The following is a 21601-nucleotide window of genomic DNA, read 5'->3' on the forward strand; positions in this document are numbered from 1 at the left end:
TTTGTATATTGATGCCAGTTCATTCTGGCAGTTTTGAAATTGCTTAACATTCCTGCTACCCGCAGGATCGTTGAGCTTGGATTTGCATAAACCATGTGTTTTGAAGAAACCGGAGAGCAGGAGGAGATTGAGGATTTGTCATGTTGAGGAGCGCTTGTTGGAGTGCTAGCTCTTTGTCAAGTGGTGGCAGCGATGGATTTGATGGGATCTCCCGGCTCAAATTAAAATGAAACGGCACCAAATACCACCCTGGTGATATTGTACAGCCTGATTAAGTCGTGCAGAAGTGATTTTCTTCCTGTGCATTAATGGCTATTTTTACTAAACCAATGAGGTGTTTAGGAGACAATCTACATGTGTTAATTCACCTCCGCCAACATCATTTACAAGATTTAACAGAGGTGATGGTGGGGTCACAGGAATGGAAATGTTTTCATTTTGTTCCCTTATATGACAGCTGACACTTAGTTTACTCATCCTTACTATTAATCACAACATTAAATTGTTTTTAAGCTTATATCTAATAGGTATACAACATATGATGCTAAACATGCATCAAATAAAAGAAAATTTAAAAAAGAAAAAATGTAAACTTGAGCATATTCTATAGCAATTTAGTACTGATAACATTGCTAAAACGCCAATGTGTTCAAATATAATTATATATGGAAAGTTGACTTCCAACCAATTTATTTATCCAACATCTTTCAAAGAAAAAAAAAAAGAGATAAGATCTCAAAGATCAGAGTACTCCCATGAGTGGTTGCCAAAAGACAGCAGACTCACAGAATGCAGTGCAGGCAAATAAAATCATGCAAATCAAGGCCTAATTATCACCAGCTTAGCATGAGGCCTCCAATTAGCAACAATTAGACTCCGTGTTAATTTATCAACAAAACCCCTGTAATTACACTCAATTAAATCACATTCACTGCAAGGAAAAACAAAAAGCACAATCATTTCCAGTCAAATTAAACATTTTTTTGTATTTTTTCTTTAAATACATAAAAATACAGCGTTATCTAAACATCAAAGTGTACACAGTCAACCTTGGACTGTGACAACACTAAAATGGCACCATCTGTATTTTTGATGAAGAGTCACATTTTTTCCTTGAATTTGACAATGTGCATTTAAGGCAATTAATCACCACTGTGGGCAAGTTAATGAGGGCATCCAGTGGACTGGAGTTGCATAATTCTGTCATTACTGGCTCATTGTCATAATCACCCGACCTCCAGCTTTCAGAGCTGATCTTGAACACTATGACAAATCTGAACATGTATAGCAGCACACTACACTACTCAGCCTCCCCAAAGAAAAACACAGCGGAGATCAAAAAAAAAACAAAACAGTTGCCTTGCAACTTAAATCCAACAAATTAAACAGAAGAAATGTTAAAAAATAATCTGATTTTGAAAACAGCACATACTTTATTTTTTTATATCTAAACTAGTAAAATCCATTTTACCTTAATATTGGTTGCACTTGATGTGGTTTTTATTTTCTTTGTGGGTTTCCTTTAGTTTTTTCAAATTTATCCTCTAGTTTGTATTTTTTTAATTTCCCTCATATTTATGCTTTTCTATCCTCTGAGTAAAGTCCACACTAAAGGTTGTTTAAAACTTGAATGACAGTAAAATAACCTAAAAGCATAAATTTTACCTCATTCTCCCTCATTTTTAATAAAAAAATGTTTTTGGTGTTTTTAACATGTTTTGTAGCATTTTTCTGATGGACATATATGATAAAATTAAGCTTAAGATTGTACTTCTGATCCTTTTATTCAATTTGCTGTGAATCAGGAGCAGACGAAAAAAGCTTTAAAAAAAAAGCTTGTATTTGCTACATGGAAAAAACGCTTCTGCTCCATAGTCTGATGCATCCACTGGTAGACGACAACAACCATGTACGTCTTTTTTGTTTTAATGTCTGAGCAGACATCTGGCTCGGTTGAATAGCTTTGATTTTGCTTGCCACTTTTGTTGCATTGGTATCGTCATTTGGGGGGGGGGTTGTGAAGGGCTGCTCAACAATGCGGAGGGGTGGGTGGGGTTGCTCCTAGTCGACAGTATTGTCCATAACTTGGAGGTAAATTTCTAATAAACTACTGCCGCTCTGCAGAAACCATGTCCTAGAAAACGACAGGTTTTTTGATATTATATGCATTGCTGAACTAGACCCCAACACACAAAGGTGAAACATAAAATAGATCTACAGCAAGAATCCAAGTTGAGCAGCTACGAGTAAAGAATGTTCCTCAGCCTTCATGAAGCTTCTCTCTTTTATAGCACTGGTGTTTTATAAGCTCCTCTTCTTGCTTTAGTTGCAGAGGAAAGTGCTTGATGCTAAAGATAAGGGGATTTTTTTCATCCTTTTTGGTAAATGTTGAATGTAACAAAATAAATGACCTGCTGGCTCCATGTTGTAATTACAGTGGCTGGAAGCTTACCAATCTATCAAGAGGAAGAAGGGGGGTGGCTGACATGCTGCAAAGGGGTTAGTCAAAGGAGATAGCCTCTGACTAACTACTGGCCCTGGACAATCGATACTCAGCAGATATTGCATCCAGGCAGAAAGGGAAAAAAAAATAGCCCTAAAAACTTCCCAAATGGCTTTTCATTCGGTTATTGATCAGGCCCCTTTTATCGTGACCTTACTCCACTGAGGCCATATACTTCCTTAAGGGTATATGAAAGGCATAAATCTGATAGTTGCTATAGAATGCCGTCTTGCTGTGAGCACTGAGGTGAAGAGGCACCGCGGTGTAATTGGTCTTTCTGGGATGACGGCTTCCCTCCATACTTCTCGGCTAGCATTCCATTACATTTCTAAGCCGCTGTAAGACAGGAAATAGTGGACACAGAGGGGGGTCGAGGAACTGGACATGTAAATAGATCAGAGTACACGGAGAAATTTCTAGTTTGGTTGATTTAGTGTGTGTGTGTCTATATATCTATATATCTATATATCTATATCTATCTATCTATCTATATATATATATATATATCTATATATAGATATATAGTACATATACTTTTTGTTGACACTTTAAGCGCGCCAACAGAAGCTATTTGTTGAATCTCCATCTATGCTTCTGCATTTAACCATGCTAACATATAGACATCATCAGCTTTTAATATGTTTCGCTGTGACACTTTGTTACTATTCCTTGCAGGCCCAGCCACTGTACTGTATATACAGTCCAAGTAAATGTTATCATTAGGGCTATATTCTAATTCATATCCATGAGCCAGGCTGCAAGGTAGGGCCTTTGTAGCATGCCATCATGTGAACGTACGTCATTCAAAGTCGGACGTTCTCCCTTGAGGTTTCAGGAACATCCTTTTTGTCGGAGTTGTGAGAGTTCTGTCGTGGACACGGGCCCTGGCGAATGACTAACAAAGAGGACGGTGTTCCTTTAAAGCCGTTTAAGGAGTTGGAGACGTCCTTGTAACAGAAAAGGGAGGCTGGCCTACACGGAAAGGACCCTAACGGAGGCTTGTATTGTATCACTGTATATTTACATTGCATGTTTAGCAGTGCATCAAGGCAGATGGATGATCACAACTCGGGTCGTGGCTAATTGGATTTGAAGTAGTCAGGGTCTTGGAGTGAAGAAAACAGGCATCTCCTGAGACAGGAGCTGCAGACTACTGCGGCTGTCAGCGCTCAGCACATCGGGTCACGGCCGTGTTTAGACTGCAGCTTAGCAAACCAAAGCAGTTTTTTAAACATTAAGAGTGACAAGCAAAACGCAAATGTAGTATTTTTGGGAAGGAAGCTAATTTGATATTCAGGAAAATAAATAAGTGTGAAAGTATTGCAATGCAAACACTTTTGAATCTAGTCCTAAGGAAAGGCAAATTAGACTTTAAAAGAAAAAAATTGGACACAGCCACAGTTTAGCTTAACTCGACCACTCGGCGTATAACTACCACCAGAGGAAACGATGTCATGCCAAAAGTGCGAAAGCCTTTCCCAATCCCCGTCTCAACTCAAGTTTTTTCAGTTACACATATTGCTCTCACTCCGTGCCTTTCTTCTACTGATCATCATCTCCTCTCAGCCTTCCTGCCTCTTTCGTGTCATGCATTTCCGCGGGTCTGTGTATTCTAAACTGTTATGCTCTTGTTTCCTATGGTTATAATCTTCATTGACGTGCTAGAGTCCCATTTCCTTTTTCAGTCGTGCATCCACAGCAAAGGAGCAGCTGTAATGTACAGGGTGTCCATAAAACACACGCGAGGTGGTGCAGACGCTGTGCAGGCCTCGGCTCTGAAAAATGCATTACGTTCACCATTATGGTACATAATGGTGATTTAGGTTTGGAATGAAAGCATTCAGGTGGTAATAAATCAGCCTGCTTTGCCTTCTCATGCAATAATGTATATTTATTTACATAAATTCAATGTAGCATGACAAGAACATTTATATTCTGAATATGACAACAGAACTTTATTTTTGAAGAAAACATAACTTTGGTTCAGTAAAAGTGTAGAGCTCAAGGTAAAGGTCAGTATTACTCCTTGCTGAATATTTAAACAAAAAGATGATACGAAAATGATGCAAAAACTCTAAATAAAAACAGTTAAACTTAGATAAAAGTCTTGAGAAGACTCAAAGTTTGAAATACCGTTTTTAAAAATCTAAAGCATTTGGTTTTCAAGCCTTTTTGTCCTAAAAAGTTAGTTATTTTGTGATTTCTGAAGAAAAACATCAAATTCTTCCAGCCTATACATAAAGCAGGACACGTCTTCTAGAGAGGATTTCAAAGGGGAAAAAACAAAAACAATGCATTTCAAACCACTAGTTCTGTAGATTAGATGGACAAAAGAGCATGGATCTCAAACAGAACCATGAAGAGCCAATCCAGTCAACATGCGCTGTGTTACTTGTTTAAGCTAGAAATCCAGGACAAGGTTTTAGCGGGCATTAATGCCACATTATTAGGTCCTTGTCATTAGAGTCAAACTGAAGCGTGACAAGTATTCTAATTATAAGCAGCTGCTGCCAGGCAGACGAGCCAAAAGGGACTTTTAAGCCTTTTGTAAATTAAACTAAAAACACAAAATGTGGCAAAGATGTGAATTTTTTTCTTTAAAGTCCCACTCCAATCTGATGATCTTTTATAAATTAAGATTTTATGATTAAGATTAATTGTAAAAGCGTTCGCAGTGGTCTTTTAAATATGATTATGCTGTTCTTAGCCAAAAAAAAAAAAAAAAAAAAAACAGTGTCGTTTCTAGTACATAGGTCCTGCAGAGCGGCAGGAGTTCACCTCTGAGTTGTGGGCAGGACTATTAGCATGGAGCAACCAGTTACCCCTTCCTCATCCCCATCCCAGTCGTGGAGATGAGCAGGGAGCTTGTGGCCCGCCCAGCATATTTTTTGACTGCACAAAAAAGCTCTTTTCAAACTAAATTTGTCTCTCCTCCTGAATCACAACTTAACTAAAGAAATACTTAAAGATATAATTTTCAGCTTAATTTTGTTAATATATATATATATATATATATATATATATATATATATATATATTTAATTTAGAAAAAAATAATATAGGTCAAAAGGTTGATTTCTGGTGCAGTCAGAGAGCAAAATAAGATACAATAGTTAAAACATTTATGCAGTGTTAGCATAAAGTACAATTACCTTTATTTTGTGTTTATTTTATTTTTCAACCAAAACCAATTCATGATGCCAATTTACTCTGCATCACGTGATTTTTTAAAATAAATAGAATAATCAATGTTTTCATGCGATAAGAATGTATGAGGAAACAGAATAGAATAAAGAGCTCCTTATAATATTTCTTGCACGAGTAGTTTGACCAAATTTCTAATGGATAAGAAAAAAAAAGAAAATGTTTTTGGGAAAAATTTGAAGCCTTTCTCTGGCTTCCCTTCCCTTAAGAACGCACTAGTGAAATGACGTAGCACAAGATAAAACAGTAATGCTAATATCAATAGTTTGTCCATTACAGGTCAGCTAACTGTCCAGTGGAACAGTTACAAAGCTGTTGGATTTCGATCTCACACGGCCGATCAATACAGAGGCATACTGTTTCAATTTTGCGCCCATTGATTTTCTCTATAACACTCCAACCCCAAAGCATTCGTCTTTCTGAAGGAAGGAAGATTTGATTTACTGGAGAAAAATTGGAGTGCACATCGCAAAGATTTTTTGTCGCACGAGAGTGTGACACGCCAAAAGATGGATGTCCCTTGGCCGGGGAGCCTCTTGCCTAAGGGTGTCCATTAGAGCAGCACTGCTGCAGAAAATGAGCTGCTTATATGAGGAAGGAGAAGCTGAGACGGAGGGGAGGGGGGGAGCAAGCTGGTGCTTAAGGTGTTCCTGTTTCAGAGTTCCTCGAGGAGAGGCTTGTTGGAGCGATCCGGAAAGGAAAAATAAATAAAAGCTTGCTTCTACACTTGAATAATGTTGGCATTTGTGCCGAGACTGATTCGTTGGTCGACTAAAACGGCTATAGTGAAAAAAATAGTCAACATTTTTGCGTCACACTTTCACTTTTTCTTATTCAATTCCCTACTTTCTACATCCAGAGTGAAATTCCATGGTACATTAGTCAGGCTAATACAATGCAATAAAAAGTAGGTATGAGAGGAGAGGAGAAGGAGAGTCTGTCTCTCGAGAGGATGTGCCGCGTCCTCCATCATATGCCCTCATTTTCCCTCTGTCTGTCAACTTTGTCCAGGCGTCATATACATGTGATGATTCCTGACCCAAATAAACACTGCAGCTGGCTCAATGCTCCACGGACCCCCGACTACAATGACGGGGGGAAAAAAGCAAAATAGGGAAGAAAAGAAAAAAAGATAGCTGCCAGTAGTTTCATCCGTGGTCATTTCACCAGATGTTCTTTTACCTTTTTGTTCTCCAAATGCAAGGTCTCAAGGTACTAGGACAAAAAAATATATAGTAACAGGTAGTCACTTTCAGTGGGGCTGTGCATCCGTCTATGTCTTGATAATAGGTGACAAAAAAAGATAGAGACCATTGTATGGTTGAAGGAATCCCTTTCCTTCACTCAGAAGAACAGGAAAAGCACAGTGAAACAAAAAGGTGTGAAGTAAAAGAAGAAAACAAGACAAAAAAAAAAGCAAAACCAAAATTGCGTGTTGCTACTTAAACAGGGAGAGAACCGCTGTTAGGATAGATGAAGCTGGGAACAGAGGAGGAAATCACCTAACACCTTTTTTTTTTGGGTCTCTAGTGGCCAGAGCTGCTGTAAGCTGGATATTAAGACACAAATTGCATTCAAGCAGGTCAGGGGGTGTCAAAAGATATTAGATGCCTGCCGTGAGAAAACAACAACTCCCATCAGCTCTGAAGAAAATAATATTTTCATTTTCGGATTCTTTATTGAATGGAAACATTGGGGAATAGGTTGTTATAGAGTGTGAGCCAGCAGGCTCTGCTTTTACGATGCTGCAAAAAAAAAGAGGTAATCGTGCCACTATCTTTGTGTTCCTGGACTGTGGTTTCACACCTGGAAATTGGATTTCCACTTTTTTTTCATGCATGTAAAATATTCTTAAGGCCTGCAGGTACACAGGTGAAAATGAACAGTTTTTCTTTGGTCTTTTCAGGGATTTGCAGCACCAGATGTTTCTCCTGTTCTTGCATATCATGGGCTGTGGTGCGCGCCTGCGCCACCTGACCTTCACAGTAATTGACCAAAAATATTGATGTAATGGCACAAGACTGATTGTGATTTATTAAAAAGACTGCTGCCCTCCAAGGCTCCGTGCCAATGGCTCCCTGCACCTATCGGCAGCCATTAGGAAAACCATCAATAGCAGAGCAGCATAAAGGGCCGGTAATGGGGTCCTCTTCTAAGCCAGCGCTAGTAAAGCACAATATCCATAGTAAATGGCATTGCCTTGTGTGAGTACACATTGACAAACGGAGAGAAGGAAATGGAAGGCGGAAACTGCATCAAAAAAGAAGAAAATAGTCCAAATATCCCCGCATATGAGAAACAAAAATAGAGGCACAACAAAAGCAGCTGCAGAACCAAAAGCAAAACCAGCCTTCCTTGGGAGTCTCTGGAGAGTTAGCTCAGCTTAACAAGTGTGAGCCAGCAGCAGTCTCTCCAGCTCAGCATTACACACTACCTGCACAAGCAGCAATCATTAGGGAATAGCTACATTGGATTCTGCTGCCCATTTGGCAAAACAAACACGCAGGATAAGGTTCCCTCTGTTCTTAATGGGAGCCTAGCTTGTTCGAATGGCTTTCATCTTTCTCCCAGGTCAATACATCATTCAACCCACAGCTGACATTTTCACCTTTGAGCATGTAATTTCATCACAGTTATGAGTACTGAGGGATGGGGAAGATAATGATGAGATTAAAGTCATTACAATGACTTGGATGCATTTTGAGGTGAAAGAATGAATGGGGAAAAAACAATGGGAACTTTGATTTTTTTTGTTTTGTTTGTTTTATAAACAACATTTAAAGCTTTTTTTTTTAAATATAAAATATAGCTTTACCTTATGGAAGAGTTTCCCCAGGCTCCATGTTTGTCAGTCAGTATGTTTACTATCTTCTGGATGAGCTGCGTTCCTGTCATATGGTCTCTGTACTTGGCTGCTCGGATCAAGTGGTCGCACATTTTCTCCTCGTCTCGCTTCTCGGCTGCATACTGAGCACATTGAGACTGGAGGAAGAAAACAACAACAGATCTATTACACGTGCTGGACATGAGGGCATCCTGGCAGAGTTTACTCAACTGTTCCCCAAAGGTGTTTCAGAAATGTACTATACAACCAGTTAAAACAGTAGAAGGGAACACAATGCACAACAGTATGTCACATATTTGAACCTCAGTCCGAGTAGAGGCCAGGAAAAAAGCATGGGTTCGCTCACGTCCTTATGTCATGTTGATTAATCACAGTGGACGTATGTTTTTTAATGCCCCCCGGCACACCAACTCACACGATACCTTCAAGACGCAGGGGGGACATTTTTCTCTGTCAGAATTTGTTATCAGAAGGGGTCTTTGAACTGTGCAGCCATGCTGAAACTGCAACACCTTATAGAAATAACACTTATAATTTGAAACTGTTTTCATTTCAAATATTTACTTCACAATCAATTTAGGTTCCAGTCATGGCTTCATCTCGGGTATGTTTTGGAGTGACAAACCTACACAACATCAACTTTCTTTTTTTTTTTTTAAAAAAAAGAGATAAAAGCATGCTTTTTGAAATCCTATTTTAAAAACTAATTTGGCAATCTGAAAAAATTTTCCCCAAGAAAAGGCAGCACAAAGTCACCTGACTTTATTTTAGTCAATACTAAAGCACCACTAATCATTCTCATCTAATTAATTTATCCTTAGTCTAACAGTGGTACAGTAACTTTAAACCCAAAAGCATACCGAACAGATAACACACTCTCTCAAAGTTACTAGTAAATCGCTTCATTATGGGCCTGCCTCTCCAATTTAAAAAACAACATTTCATATCTGACGGAAAATCAATAGGTATAAATTGCATTACAGAGGGTCTTCTGCTGGCTGTGTGGCCTTAATTATCAATCTATGTCTCTTTAGATGGCCTGAAAGTGAGCTTTGACCTTCTGGTATGACAACCCAGAAAAAAAAAGAAGAATAGTGGAAAAAAAGATATTTTAGTAAGTCAAATTTTTCTCTTAAAGAGGGCAAACAACAGGTTTGTGTGTTAATGCAGAATACAGATGCATTGGTCATGATTAGCTGAGGTAAAGTTGCAGATAAATAGAATACAGTAAAATAATTATTAGGTCTGAAGCATATTCACCTGGGGCAAAAAGGAAGTAAATGCTGAAAGAAATTCTCGATTGCTACCCCCTCAAAATGCAAAATGATGCAGATTGGTTTACTGCTTTAGAAGACAGCAAGTAGCAGGCCACTACCGACTCCATTTCCATCTGTGTCTGCCCGAGACATGTGAAGTCTGTAGGACTAATCAACAGTGCTGGGTTCAAACTCATAACCATAAACAAACACTTCATCACCTGTGCGTTGGGCCTGCCCAAACACCCAAAGCCTCCATGCTGTAATGGGCTTTTCTTATATCCAAAGCCAAAGTCGACTAGAGGAGAAAAAGCCAAATTCATTGACTCCCCCCAAAAATAACAACCAGAAAAGCTGAACATATAAGTACTAGCATTAAAACACAAAGCTGCGCTTGCTTTTAAGTGGAAAAGACAAGTCAGCATTAATACCAAAGAGGGTTAGCGGGTGTCACTAATGTGAAGTCTGGAAATAGGCTTTTCTAATATGAAGGACCTAAGTTACTATAAAAAGTTAGCAAGTTTTGAGATTCGTGCAGATAAGCACTGCAGAAAAAAAAACAGTCTTTTTAAATGGTTCTGATACTTCAGAGTGACAACAAATAATGGTGTCTCCATCTTCCAAGTTGAAACAGCAGTCTAAGGCAGTACAATGGTAGACTGTGGATGTTTGCTTCCTAAAGAGCAAACAGAGCAGCGGGACCGCTATAACTTGCGATGGTGTAATCATGGGCAGTGCCTTCCATTACACGGTCTGGCTGACAGGGTCGGGCAGCGTGGATGCCGGCCGTGCTAGATGAGACAGCTCGGTGGAGACAAAAGGATAATGGCTGGCATTAATCGAGTCAATTACACAGAGTCTTGTCTCCCACAGTTCGTCAACAGTTGAAATAAATAATGGTGCGCTGGAGGGCGCAGGGCAAAATGTGCTGCTGGTAAGTTGTTTTTGATCAATATCACAGAGGAAGCAACACTAAAATTCAAATACTTTTTAGATATGAAACAATGTTGATTTTTAATATCTAAAATTAAAAAATAAGTTAAAGCTGCGAGCGCCGTTGATTAGCCGCAGGTATAAGCCCCCCCGCGGCACCCTTTCTACTCTCCCTACACGTCCCCCACTCTTCCCCTTTTCCCCTGCCACCCTGCTTAGAGCAGCCCGTGACAAATTCATGAGTAAAACGCTTTTTTCAAAATGGCGCCTTATTCTGTTGGGTTTACCTCCATAGCAACAATTTTGTTTTGATCAGCTGGGGGTGACAAGTCAGTAATTTGTAGAAGAATTGGCAAAAGTAAATTTTTAGATTTCCTTGGCCTCTTCACAAGGTTCAAAGGTCAATGTTTCCGTGTCCAAAAACCATTTTCACAGAGTACTAGGTGCATGGAATTTCTGGTGAGTTTTTGAATATGTGGCAGGGGAGACATTTTTGGTGCAGTAAGAAAGACAAATAGCTAAAAGAATATGGTCCTTGTAGTCCAGAGGACCAGTGGTGTGGTGAATGCTGAATTTGTCATTATACGATGTGTTGGTTACTCCCCCGTCTCTCCCTCTGTGGGTTGAGAGGGTTAACCAGCATAATAGACCATAGAATGAAGACTCATTACAAGAGATCAGCTCTATGTTTAACAATTACAGTGACAGAGAAAGGCCTAATGGTGTTGCCTTGTTGCAGCGAGCCTTCAGCTCAGCTCTTGACAAAACCACAGTCTCGGGCTTCTGTCAGGGCACACAAGGCAGAAACAAAACCAGGAGATATTAAGGCACTTGATTTGCAATCTCTTGACATTGGTGGCACATCAGGGCTACAAGCTCTCCGAGGCTGGGCTCTCGCTCGACGAGAACCTCCAATTTCTACCATCAGTCGACAAGCACTCCCCGAGGGTTTCATTTACAAACGGACAGAGGAGCTCTCCAGACATCGCCTTGTCCTTGTCTGGTTTCAAAGAATGCAAATACACAACAAATAAATTCCTCCTGGAACGCGATGGAGGTCTTGGGAGACGAGAAGGAAATGAGAAGGGAGAGTGGGGGGTGGCAAAACAAAAGTGGATTTTGAATCAGTCCACCAATTGGTTTCACAAGATGCTCTCGCACTTGATCTCTTGCCCCCAAGTTTTCAAATTGCAACATAAAATGTCACCAAGGGAATTCAGACAATAGGTTAGGCATGGAACGAGTGAAAGGAAGAGGAGGGAGAGAAAAATGAGGGCTTAAAAGTACAATGGCGAACAAAAGTCATCAAATGACAATGGCTGACAGCCACTTCAATTCTGGAATGATGCTCCTGTCATGCAGTGCTCCCAAGTATTGATTTTTTTTTTCTCTTCTTCGAGAGCCAAAGGAAAAAAATTATCTAATCTAGTTGAAATAGATCCCTGCTGCTGGCAACAGCTCGACACCAGTGACTATCAAGGTTAACACAGGTGTGCACTTTTCAAAGCATCTCCCTTGTCTTCCTCCTCTGCTCTTCTGTTGCTGATATTTAATGGACTGGTCACCATGCACACCTGGCAGCCTCTCCATCTTTGATAGCAGCAAACCTCTCATTTCTGCAAAACAGCATTCTCCTCCCAACATTTGTCTGCACTGTTGTCAGCTTTTGGACGACTCCTCTTGTTCAGCTTCAAGGTCATGCCACTTGAAAAATCACAAGAGTTAAACCCTTATCTATACATGATATATAGTTAAATGAAAGAAGGAAATGACAGGATAAAAATATATTTCCCCACAAATCAGCTTCACAGAGCTCAGGAAAAAAAAGAAATTTATTAAAAATAGAAACGTAAAGGTCATAGTTACTGACTATAATAAAAAAGAAAAGGGCGATCCATTGACAAAATTCCATGTTGGTCTTGTATAGAAATGAACAAAACCTACATAAAAAATATATTCATCCAGTGAACTAAACGGACTAATGTGATCCAAAACAAAGGTAGTTATGAAATAAAGTTTTATCTCTAGGTTTATTGGGCAACGATAATGATGGAAACAGGGAAGAAGGTACCTGGGGATCTCATTATGATGACGAGACAGCAAGACTGGGACTACTACTCTCCAAGTACACTCCATCGTCCACAATTATTCCTACCTACTATTGTCTTACGACCAATACAGGAAAAGAAAAGTATTAAAGTAACTTGATAACAATTCCTACTGTTACATATATTTAGTATTACATTTATTGTAGTTCATGTTCCTCCAATAAGGGAAAATTCTCATTTATCCTTATACCTCCAAACCCAAAAGCCGCCACAATGCAATTCTAAAAAAGACATCAAAGTTACGTTTTTTTCCCTTTTTTCTCTCCTGTGCTCTTGACAATAGATTTGCCTATAATGGGATGTTTGGCCATTCAGAAATGCTGACATATTACATTACAGTTGCGACAAGTACATGACAGCAAGCTACAGTTGGTGACAGCTATCAGTCTGAGTGTTGGCATCAGTAGAATATGGTGAAAATAGCTTCTGGGTGTTGTGGTTTTCTAGGTCTCTAGTGTGTTTGAAAAACCTCTGTTCAACAAATCTGTGCTTGGTTGATATCCAACATCTTGGTTTTGACAGCGGGTATAAAACATGTCATTTATGGTGGTTTTGATTTTTAACTGTTCTGAATAAAAAGATAAAGGTTTCATAAGGAGATTGATTTATAGGCAAAAAAACAAGAATGTTTAGGGTATGAAAAGCTTCATAGAGCTTGAAACAATAAATTTTCTAGCACCTTTTTACATAAATACCACAAAAAACAATCCCAAAGCTACAAGACACTAAAATAATCAAAAGCCATTTCCATTGGGGGAAATATATTGGAACAGTGGTGTTGCTGAGTATATACACAAAAAAATTCCCGCAGTTGAAACATTGACATATATATACTCATTTTAGAAGACTTTTAGAAATCTCTTTCAAATCTGTGATGTTAGTAAGGTTTCCATCAGCAATAAATTATTTCAAGTATTCTTCGTTGGATTAATATTGACAAAGTCCTAGAAAATGATAAACTTGGGATAAAAGTACAAACAGTTTGATGAATGTAATACATCAGACAAAAACCTGCCCAAAACATACCACTACATGCCCAAATAAAGCCATACTATAATACTAACAAAGGCCCAAATAAACTGCAAATAGACTTATACCTTGAATGCAAGAAAGAAAAGCAGATACCATGGTAATACTAATAGCTAGGCCTGCACAATATACCGCAAATTTATCGTTATCGCGAAATCAAGCTGTGAAAAATGCATACCGCAAAAGACGGCAAAAATCACAATAAATGATTACCTTAAATGTGCTAAAACAAACTCATGGCAGCTTGAAATATTGAACAAATGAAATAAATCCCTTTATGCATTTAACCAATCAGAAGGACCTGTTTACGTTTTTGATCAATCAGATGAGCCCTTTTATGTTTGATGTTTGCCTCCTACGTCGACAAGAGTCATTTGGAGTGTAATTTTTAAACTGTTGCAGTGAAATGGAAATGATTTTTTTTTTTTTTTTTCTATTTGTTTATATACCGCAATTGATATCGTTATCGCAATATTAATTACCAATATCGCATATCGCGAGTTTTCCTCATATCGTGCAGCCCTACTAATAGCCCATAACAATTGTAATACCATGAGCTCATACATTGATGCTACAATGTGCTAAAAAAAACCATAGCATTATACTGCTACGAGCCCATACCATGATACTACTCATGCTGGAGAAACCCGTATCAAGATAATTCCTGTAAATTTTAAAGAATTTTATATACATGTTCTTTAGATAAAATGATATTTTTCTTTTAGCTCTTAAGTAAACTATTGTTAGATGTTCTCTCGTTAAACAGCTAAATTTTAGTTTATCGATCAAGATACAATTAGAGGAAATCTCTTTCAAAACCTTTAACTCAGTAAACATTCATATCTAGATTTTATTTGTCCCCCTCTGCTCTGATGCCTTGTGATGAGCATAGAGGGCTTTGATTGCATACTGTAATGAGTTTCTGCTCCGTGTTAATATCATTAACACAGTGAGAAGCCCAGCTCATTTTACAAGCCAGCAGCATGCAGTAATTAGGTGCTATCGTTTGGCTTTCAAAGGGTTTCCCAAATGGTTCAATTTAATTACTCCGTAAAACAGGAAAAGATTAATCAAAGGAACGTATAAAAAAGCACAGACTGAGCAGAGAGTAAAGGTAAGATGAAATAAAAATGAACATAGGCCTCGTTTAGTCTTCCGTATCTGAACTTTCTTATCTGCCCCTGTGCCCCTGAGTCCACCACATTTCATCCCTAATGAACAGGCCCATAAAGCGAAGCAGTTCGATTTCTCCCTCATCCTTTCTATCTCTTGGGCTTGGTGTCTTTTCTGCTTCTACAGAAGCTATCAGTCTATCATTTGCTGTGTAAGGCAACAACATCCGATCTGCAGATCTCCTTCACATTAAGGATCCTATTAGATAGAGAATCCTAAAAGGTAATTGAATTTCCCCCTGGTTATCTTCATCTCTGCTTCACCCTAAGCCCACTGTAATAACTTACTCTCAGGGCCAAAGATAACTCAATTCTGTCCCACAGAGGGCCGGAGAGTGTGCAAGTGAGAAAGAGAGACGCAGAGAGAAGGGAAAAGCATATGTTATGTCTCAGAGGAAACGCGGTATCTAAATCAAAAAGCCCCTCGATCATCACCTTCAAGGAAATATAATCTGACAAGAAAAAGACAAACCTGTTTTTATGTTTTAAATTATTCTCGTTTTGAGAGCTCTAGTTGAAGTTTCTTAGTTGACTAAAAATAAAGTCTTTTCAGAACCGCGATTAGCATATTAGGCTCTAGCAGATAATCTTGTATCACAATGACACGCCAAATGAAATATCAAAAAAGACCGTCTTTGGGTTTATTTCTTGCAAAAACAGTAACAGACCTGGTGTCGTGTGCAACACATTACAGAGAAACAATGCTTTAGAACTGGGACAAAGCTGAAAATGATTTCAAAATCTCCCACCCCCACCCTCCAGGGGGATGTCTCACTGGCGTGTTATTTTTATTGTGGCAGTGCAAAATGAAAGTGTTGGCTCCAGTAGGCTCTCACAGAGCTTGTATGAAGGCAAAAAAAAAGAAAATAAAAAAATCAATACAGCAATATCAGAGCAAGACTTATCAGGGGCTCACTTCTTCTCAGAGGTCACAGAGGAGCAACTGCATTTAAGTGGTAAATTCAATTGTGAAACATAGTTTAGGACAAGCTGGGCTGGGTATCTGATAATGGAGCCTTGGAAATGTAGCTGAAGCTTAAAGTTAACGTCCAAAAACACAAGCATAACAAAAGGATTTTAGCGAGGAACTGCTGTACCTAAAAAAAATGACGTAAAACTATTTTCTTATTTTCACAGGATTATATTCAAAATATTTGTAATATGTAGCTATATTTTAATCCATAGCCTTAATATGTAATAAAAAAAACGGCATAATTGATAATTAAACATGAAATAATGGTAGTCTTTCACTAAACTCTGATTTCTACAGGTACATTTGGGGTCTCATTATGATGGTGGTTGTGTTATGGTATGGGGAATATTTTTATTGTAGCACACAATAAAAAGTCATGGTCTATCCCATTGCTGTTGCAGAACACCCCCATCCATTTATACCTCAAGTCACCTATTCTTATTGATTTATTTTTAATAGTGGTATAACTACCATAGTTGCGAAGCTAAATTTATGTTAACTACGAGTTTGGCCGAATCCGAATTCTTCACCTACCCCTCCGGCTTCTCCCCATCCCTCCATTTGGCATTTAGCGGGATAGGGGGGTCCGAAGTCGTTTTTTGAGGGTAATCCTCGCTGTGCCGCGGAGGAGAAACTCATTTCTTCATGTTGGTGTGCTCCGAAGCACAGAAGTTTACAAGTAAATGCATGTATTGACTTTTTTTGTTTGAGCACGACTTTTTAAAGTTATAAAACCGATGTAATGCATTTTCCCAGCGCTGCATGGCAGCTACTCGCTAATGTGGACGATTGGCGACTATTGACGATGTCAGCAAATGGGAGTGATGTCCGAATTAGAAGACACCATTTTTGTATAACTCTCCGTTTGGCGGGCTAAATGTAGGGTTAGGGAGAAGCCATAGGGGAAGAATTTGGATTTGGCCTTACTTGTACTACAATGTCACCTATGGTCAACACTTTTTTTTTTTTTTAAGCATAAAATCTCTCGGGGGTAGTTTCCTTGTTGAATCTGGGCAACAAAGACATAAGGCAGTTCTATAAGTAATAGAGGGTCCAATCGCGGTACTTTAGAAGACAGTAAGTAGCAGGCCACATGTAGCAGGGCAAGATTTCCCCTTTGAAGGATTCATTGAGGGCAAAATCTCAGAAAAATCTAAAACACTAAATATTAGTAAATGACTAACAGTATACAAATGGCTACAAAAAGAAAATCTTGACAATACAATAAAACTAGATTATTTTATAAAACGGCTCCAAAGATTTCTGCTTTTAATCAATTGTGTATCCTTAAAAATAATTCTGTCATGACTAAAACGGCTTAAGCCACTGTTGTTTTTTTGCATTATTAATATATATAAATCTGAGCCTAACTATTGCTTACTTTTTTGTAGTGCAGCTTGACAGTGCCACCTATCTGCCACTGTAGTGATCGTGTATTCAAAAATTTAAAAAAGTTATCAATAGACTTTTGAAAAACATTTTTCCTTTCTTTCCGTTTTCTAGGTTAGTCTCAGGTTCCGTTCTGTTTTTGCACTCAGCATGAGAGCAGTGGAGAAACTACTCATCTCCACAAAGTCCATAGGATCAAAGAGCTCTACTCTGAAATGTGAGCAAAATCTTCTCTTAGATGAGTTATTTATGAACCGTTGAGTTGGAAACTACGATTTGGAGACGGCACTGCTTTTCTAAGGCAGAGCCCTGCAGCCCAAGGTTCTGACTGATAAATTTACTAATGATCTGTCCTCTTGCTCACTAAAAATACATTCAGAACCTGTTCAAAAGGTTACTTTCACCCGAGGAGGTCCGCTCAGAACAATAAATCAAGGTAGTAACTGGAGAGTCCAATCCTAAAAAGACTCCCAAGTGTTATAGTTGGGACCAAAGAGAATATTAAAAAATAACTAATATGAGCAAAGGAAAGAGAATTTAAACAAAAGGCAAATAATGTAAAACAACTCAATGATTAGACTGCTTTCTGTATTTAATGTAAATTAATATTCATGCTTTACTTAATAGAATCATGTGATATCCTCTATAGTTTTCATAAGCATTAAACAAAATAGATATAAAGTTCACATTTAATAGAAATAAAGGTTTTAAAAAGGAAAATTTAAAGGACAGAATTTACAACAATATGCATTTTAAAAGTAAGGCGTGTACTCGTTCAAATGACTGAATGACAGAGAGCTGGAGCTAATAGAGTGAGAAGAACTGAACAGGGGTTATGATTGGGTCAAAACAGAGCAGGGGCACTAGGGGCTGTCATGAACATTCACAAGTCAGTTTGCATTTCCTTCAGTGTAAAGAAACGCACTCAAATGTTTTTACATGTGCCTCGTCATGTCAGATGAACTCAGATAATACTGTTCACCTTTTTCTCCAGTGAGAACAAAACAGAAATTACAATAAGTTTTTGCCAGTAGATTTATCTTGTATTTCAGCATTTACATGTTGATCAACGAAATCACAAAATTACATCAAGAGCTGACAGTTGAACAACAGTACTAAAGACTTACTCTGATGAAAACTGTTTTTTGTGTTTTTAACACGTGCCATTTTTCTGACGATAAAAGACATATATTGAAGCTTGAAATTGCATTTATGAATATTTTTTTATTCAAATTGTTGTGACACAGGAGCAGACGAAAAACTGCTATTGGAAAAAAATTTCATTTGAGACGTAGAAAATACACTGGGCGGGCCAAAAGTTCTCTGGAACTCTCCATTCGGATGAATCCCCTTGCAAACAAATGGATTCATGTTTGTCTTTGTTTTTCTCGTCTGAGCTGGTATCTGGCTCAAAACTGTACGGCTGGATAGCTCCAATACTGCTCGCAATTTTTGTTGCAATGGTAATAATAAATTGGGGGGGTGAGGGGCTGTAAGGTTATGGGAGAGTGTAAGCAGAGAGCTCTCAGATAAGGGTGACAGAAGGGTGGGACGGGGTTGCTCTGCACCAACAGTCAACAACCGCCCACAACTAATAGGCAAATTTCTAATGAACTAAAAACAGCATAACCAAATTTAAAAGGCCACTGGGAACTCTTTTGGAATAGATCAAAAGACCATTTGAGTAGGGCATTTAGGTAAAATTGACACACAATTGGAAGATAGGTAGGCACAGAAGGGAGCAAACTGTGCCGATCAATGACAAAACCAGGAGTTTAACCACAACTGGATTTGCTGAATTTCAACAGTCATTCCTCTTCAAGAGAGTCTCTTTGGAAAGATGCATATTATTTCACAGTAAAATGTGAGCTATGGCTCGGCGGGGGGTTATATACCAACAGTCAGTCCTTCAGGTCAGCACCTCTCAGGTCTGTCTGCAGCTTTTACTACTGAGATGAGGAAAGGGAGGTGAATAGACAGAGTGCCATATCCCTGTCAAAAGCAAAATACATCCCCAGTGGGAGGATAGTGGACAGGGTCTCAGCAGGACAGGAAATGGTTTTGGTAAGATCTGGAACGCACAGTGTAAAGAATTACTAAGAAGAAGGTAGGAATAGTTGCTCGTGGGTCAAGACAGAGTTGACCAAGCAGGAACGTGTGAATGGCAGCGTTTGTGCAAAGAACTGGTGGGAGGAAGAGGGGGAGAAGTGACGTGACAGGGGAAATCCAAAGACCGCAGTTCGCTGGAGAAGCACAAGCCTAAATGAACAGCATACAGTGTTTGTTCAGTGATGTGGGCCAAGCATGATCTCCACCATTAAAGTATGCCGGTGTGTGTTTGTGTGTGCACATTCATGATTAAAGGCAAACAAATGACCTGTAGCTTTGCAGTGGCAGGTTATGAAACCTGATGGGCAAGTTTGAAAGATTCCCCGAAGCAGCTCCCCATACCCGTTGTTACCTACTTGCTTGTTGTACTGATTGGAGCTAAAAAATAGGAATACCAGGCCAGTCGTGTGTTGTAACTTTTGAGTAACATAAATTTAAAGCTCCTGTTGGTCTCACCACGACAACTTTACAATGATGATAAGGTTTTCCTTGTCCAGAGTTTTAAAGTTTAATGTCATTTATCTATTCTGAGGAGGAAATGCCTCTATTGAGTCTTAGGTGACTGATGATACTGTTGTCAACCATATTCACCTTCATTTTAAAAGGGGCAAAAAGGTTTGATTTCACCAAATGTATCGGATGGTTTCTGTGCAAAAATAAGGGTTAAAGTTTCTGCTCCAAAAAATCCAAATAAAAGTATTGTGCTAAAGTAATTCTATTTAATTTCCCACAAAACTGTTTATGCAAGCTTTTACAAACCCACTCTGATGTTTTTGGTGATTATAACATGTTCCTTTGGCATTTTTCTCACGATGGAGGACATATACATAAAGAAAATTGAGCTTAAAATTGAAGTTCTTTATTCCAATTGTTGTGTATCAGGAGCATACGAAGAAATGCCATTACTTGTGGCAGTAATGTGGGTGCTACAATCACCGGGCCATAGGCTCCATGCTCCCCTCCAATCTAGTTCATCCACTTCTTGATAAATGGACCCATCCACTTCTCAGTTTTCCACGTCTGAACTGGCATTTGGCTGAAAACTGTACAAAATGAATAGCTCCAACATTGATCACCATTTATTTTGCATGGGTAATGTTAGGTTGGGGGTATGAGGGGCTGTAAGCTACTGGAACAGAGTATAAAAAGATATGTGAGGCGAATTTCTAATGAACTCCAGACGCTCTCCTAGAAAATGACACAGGGCTAAAAACAGCATAATTAAAAGACCACTAGGAACGCTTTAAAAATGGTGCAAAAGATGATCAGAGTGGGACTATAAAGCAGTCCTGGGCAATATTTTGAAGAACTTTCTATTCTTTAAATTTTGACAACACTTATACCAATTTTCTGTTTAGATTTTGTACCTCACCACTGTCAGAAAATTTCAAACATATTTTTTGGTGTTAATATGTCTGCATTTGTATTAACACATTTATTCTCCTGTAGTAAATTGCATATTCTGCAAACTCTTAAATTTTTTTTTTTAAAAAGTGGACTAATAATATGTGATACTGATAATCTTGGAAGACTTTAGAAAGCCCTAACCAATGCTCTATGCAACTTAGAAATGTCCAGAAACCTGAGATCCCCTGTAACAATTTTTTTTTGTCTACACGTCATATCCGGTTCACATTTTGCGGTTTTGCAGATCTTTTTGGTGTGATGCTACAAGCTTTTTTCTTTTCCAGCACACTGTGTTATGCATCCTGATGAACTGTAGAACAGGCTCAATCAATATCTGTGCCATGTCTTTTGTACAGAATGGGTTCAGTTTGTTAAATCAACATAAATTTTCAATCGATTCAATAATGTTCTTTATGAATCATAAAGAACTTGGAGTCATAAAATTCAGCAGCTGATTGATAAAAAAAACTAAACAGTCTAAACTAAACTGGGCATCTCTGCCCTTAGACCCTCCTTTGCGGTAAGGAAAAACTCCTAAAAAATAAAAACAAGAAAAAGAAGAAAAAAAGAAGAAACCTCGGGGGTGCCTACATGAAGGAGGGATCCCCCCCCCCCCCCCCCCAAGACGGACAGGCGATTTACCAGAACTCAGAGAAGAATTAGCGTATCAAAC

The 21601-nt window shown here is 38.6% G+C and overlaps 1 protein-coding gene across 2 annotated transcripts in view; it reads right to left on the minus strand.

The window, feature by feature from the left end:
* The window catches only part of lrba (LPS responsive beige-like anchor protein), a 170940-nt gene that overhangs the window by 73799 nt on the left and 75540 nt on the right, over positions 1–21601 (minus strand). For both annotated transcript variants that reach the window (XM_023957676.1, XM_023957677.1), the window contains one exon: positions 8523–8689. In XM_023957676.1, the coding sequence (XP_023813444.1) occupies positions 8523–8689 (167 nt within the window). The remainder of the gene's footprint in view (positions 1–8522; positions 8690–21601) is intronic.

The sequence above is a fragment of the Oryzias latipes genome, chromosome 1, assembly GCF_002234675.1.
Source record: "Oryzias latipes chromosome 1, ASM223467v1".
Lineage (NCBI taxonomy): Eukaryota > Metazoa > Chordata > Actinopteri > Beloniformes > Adrianichthyidae > Oryzias > Oryzias latipes.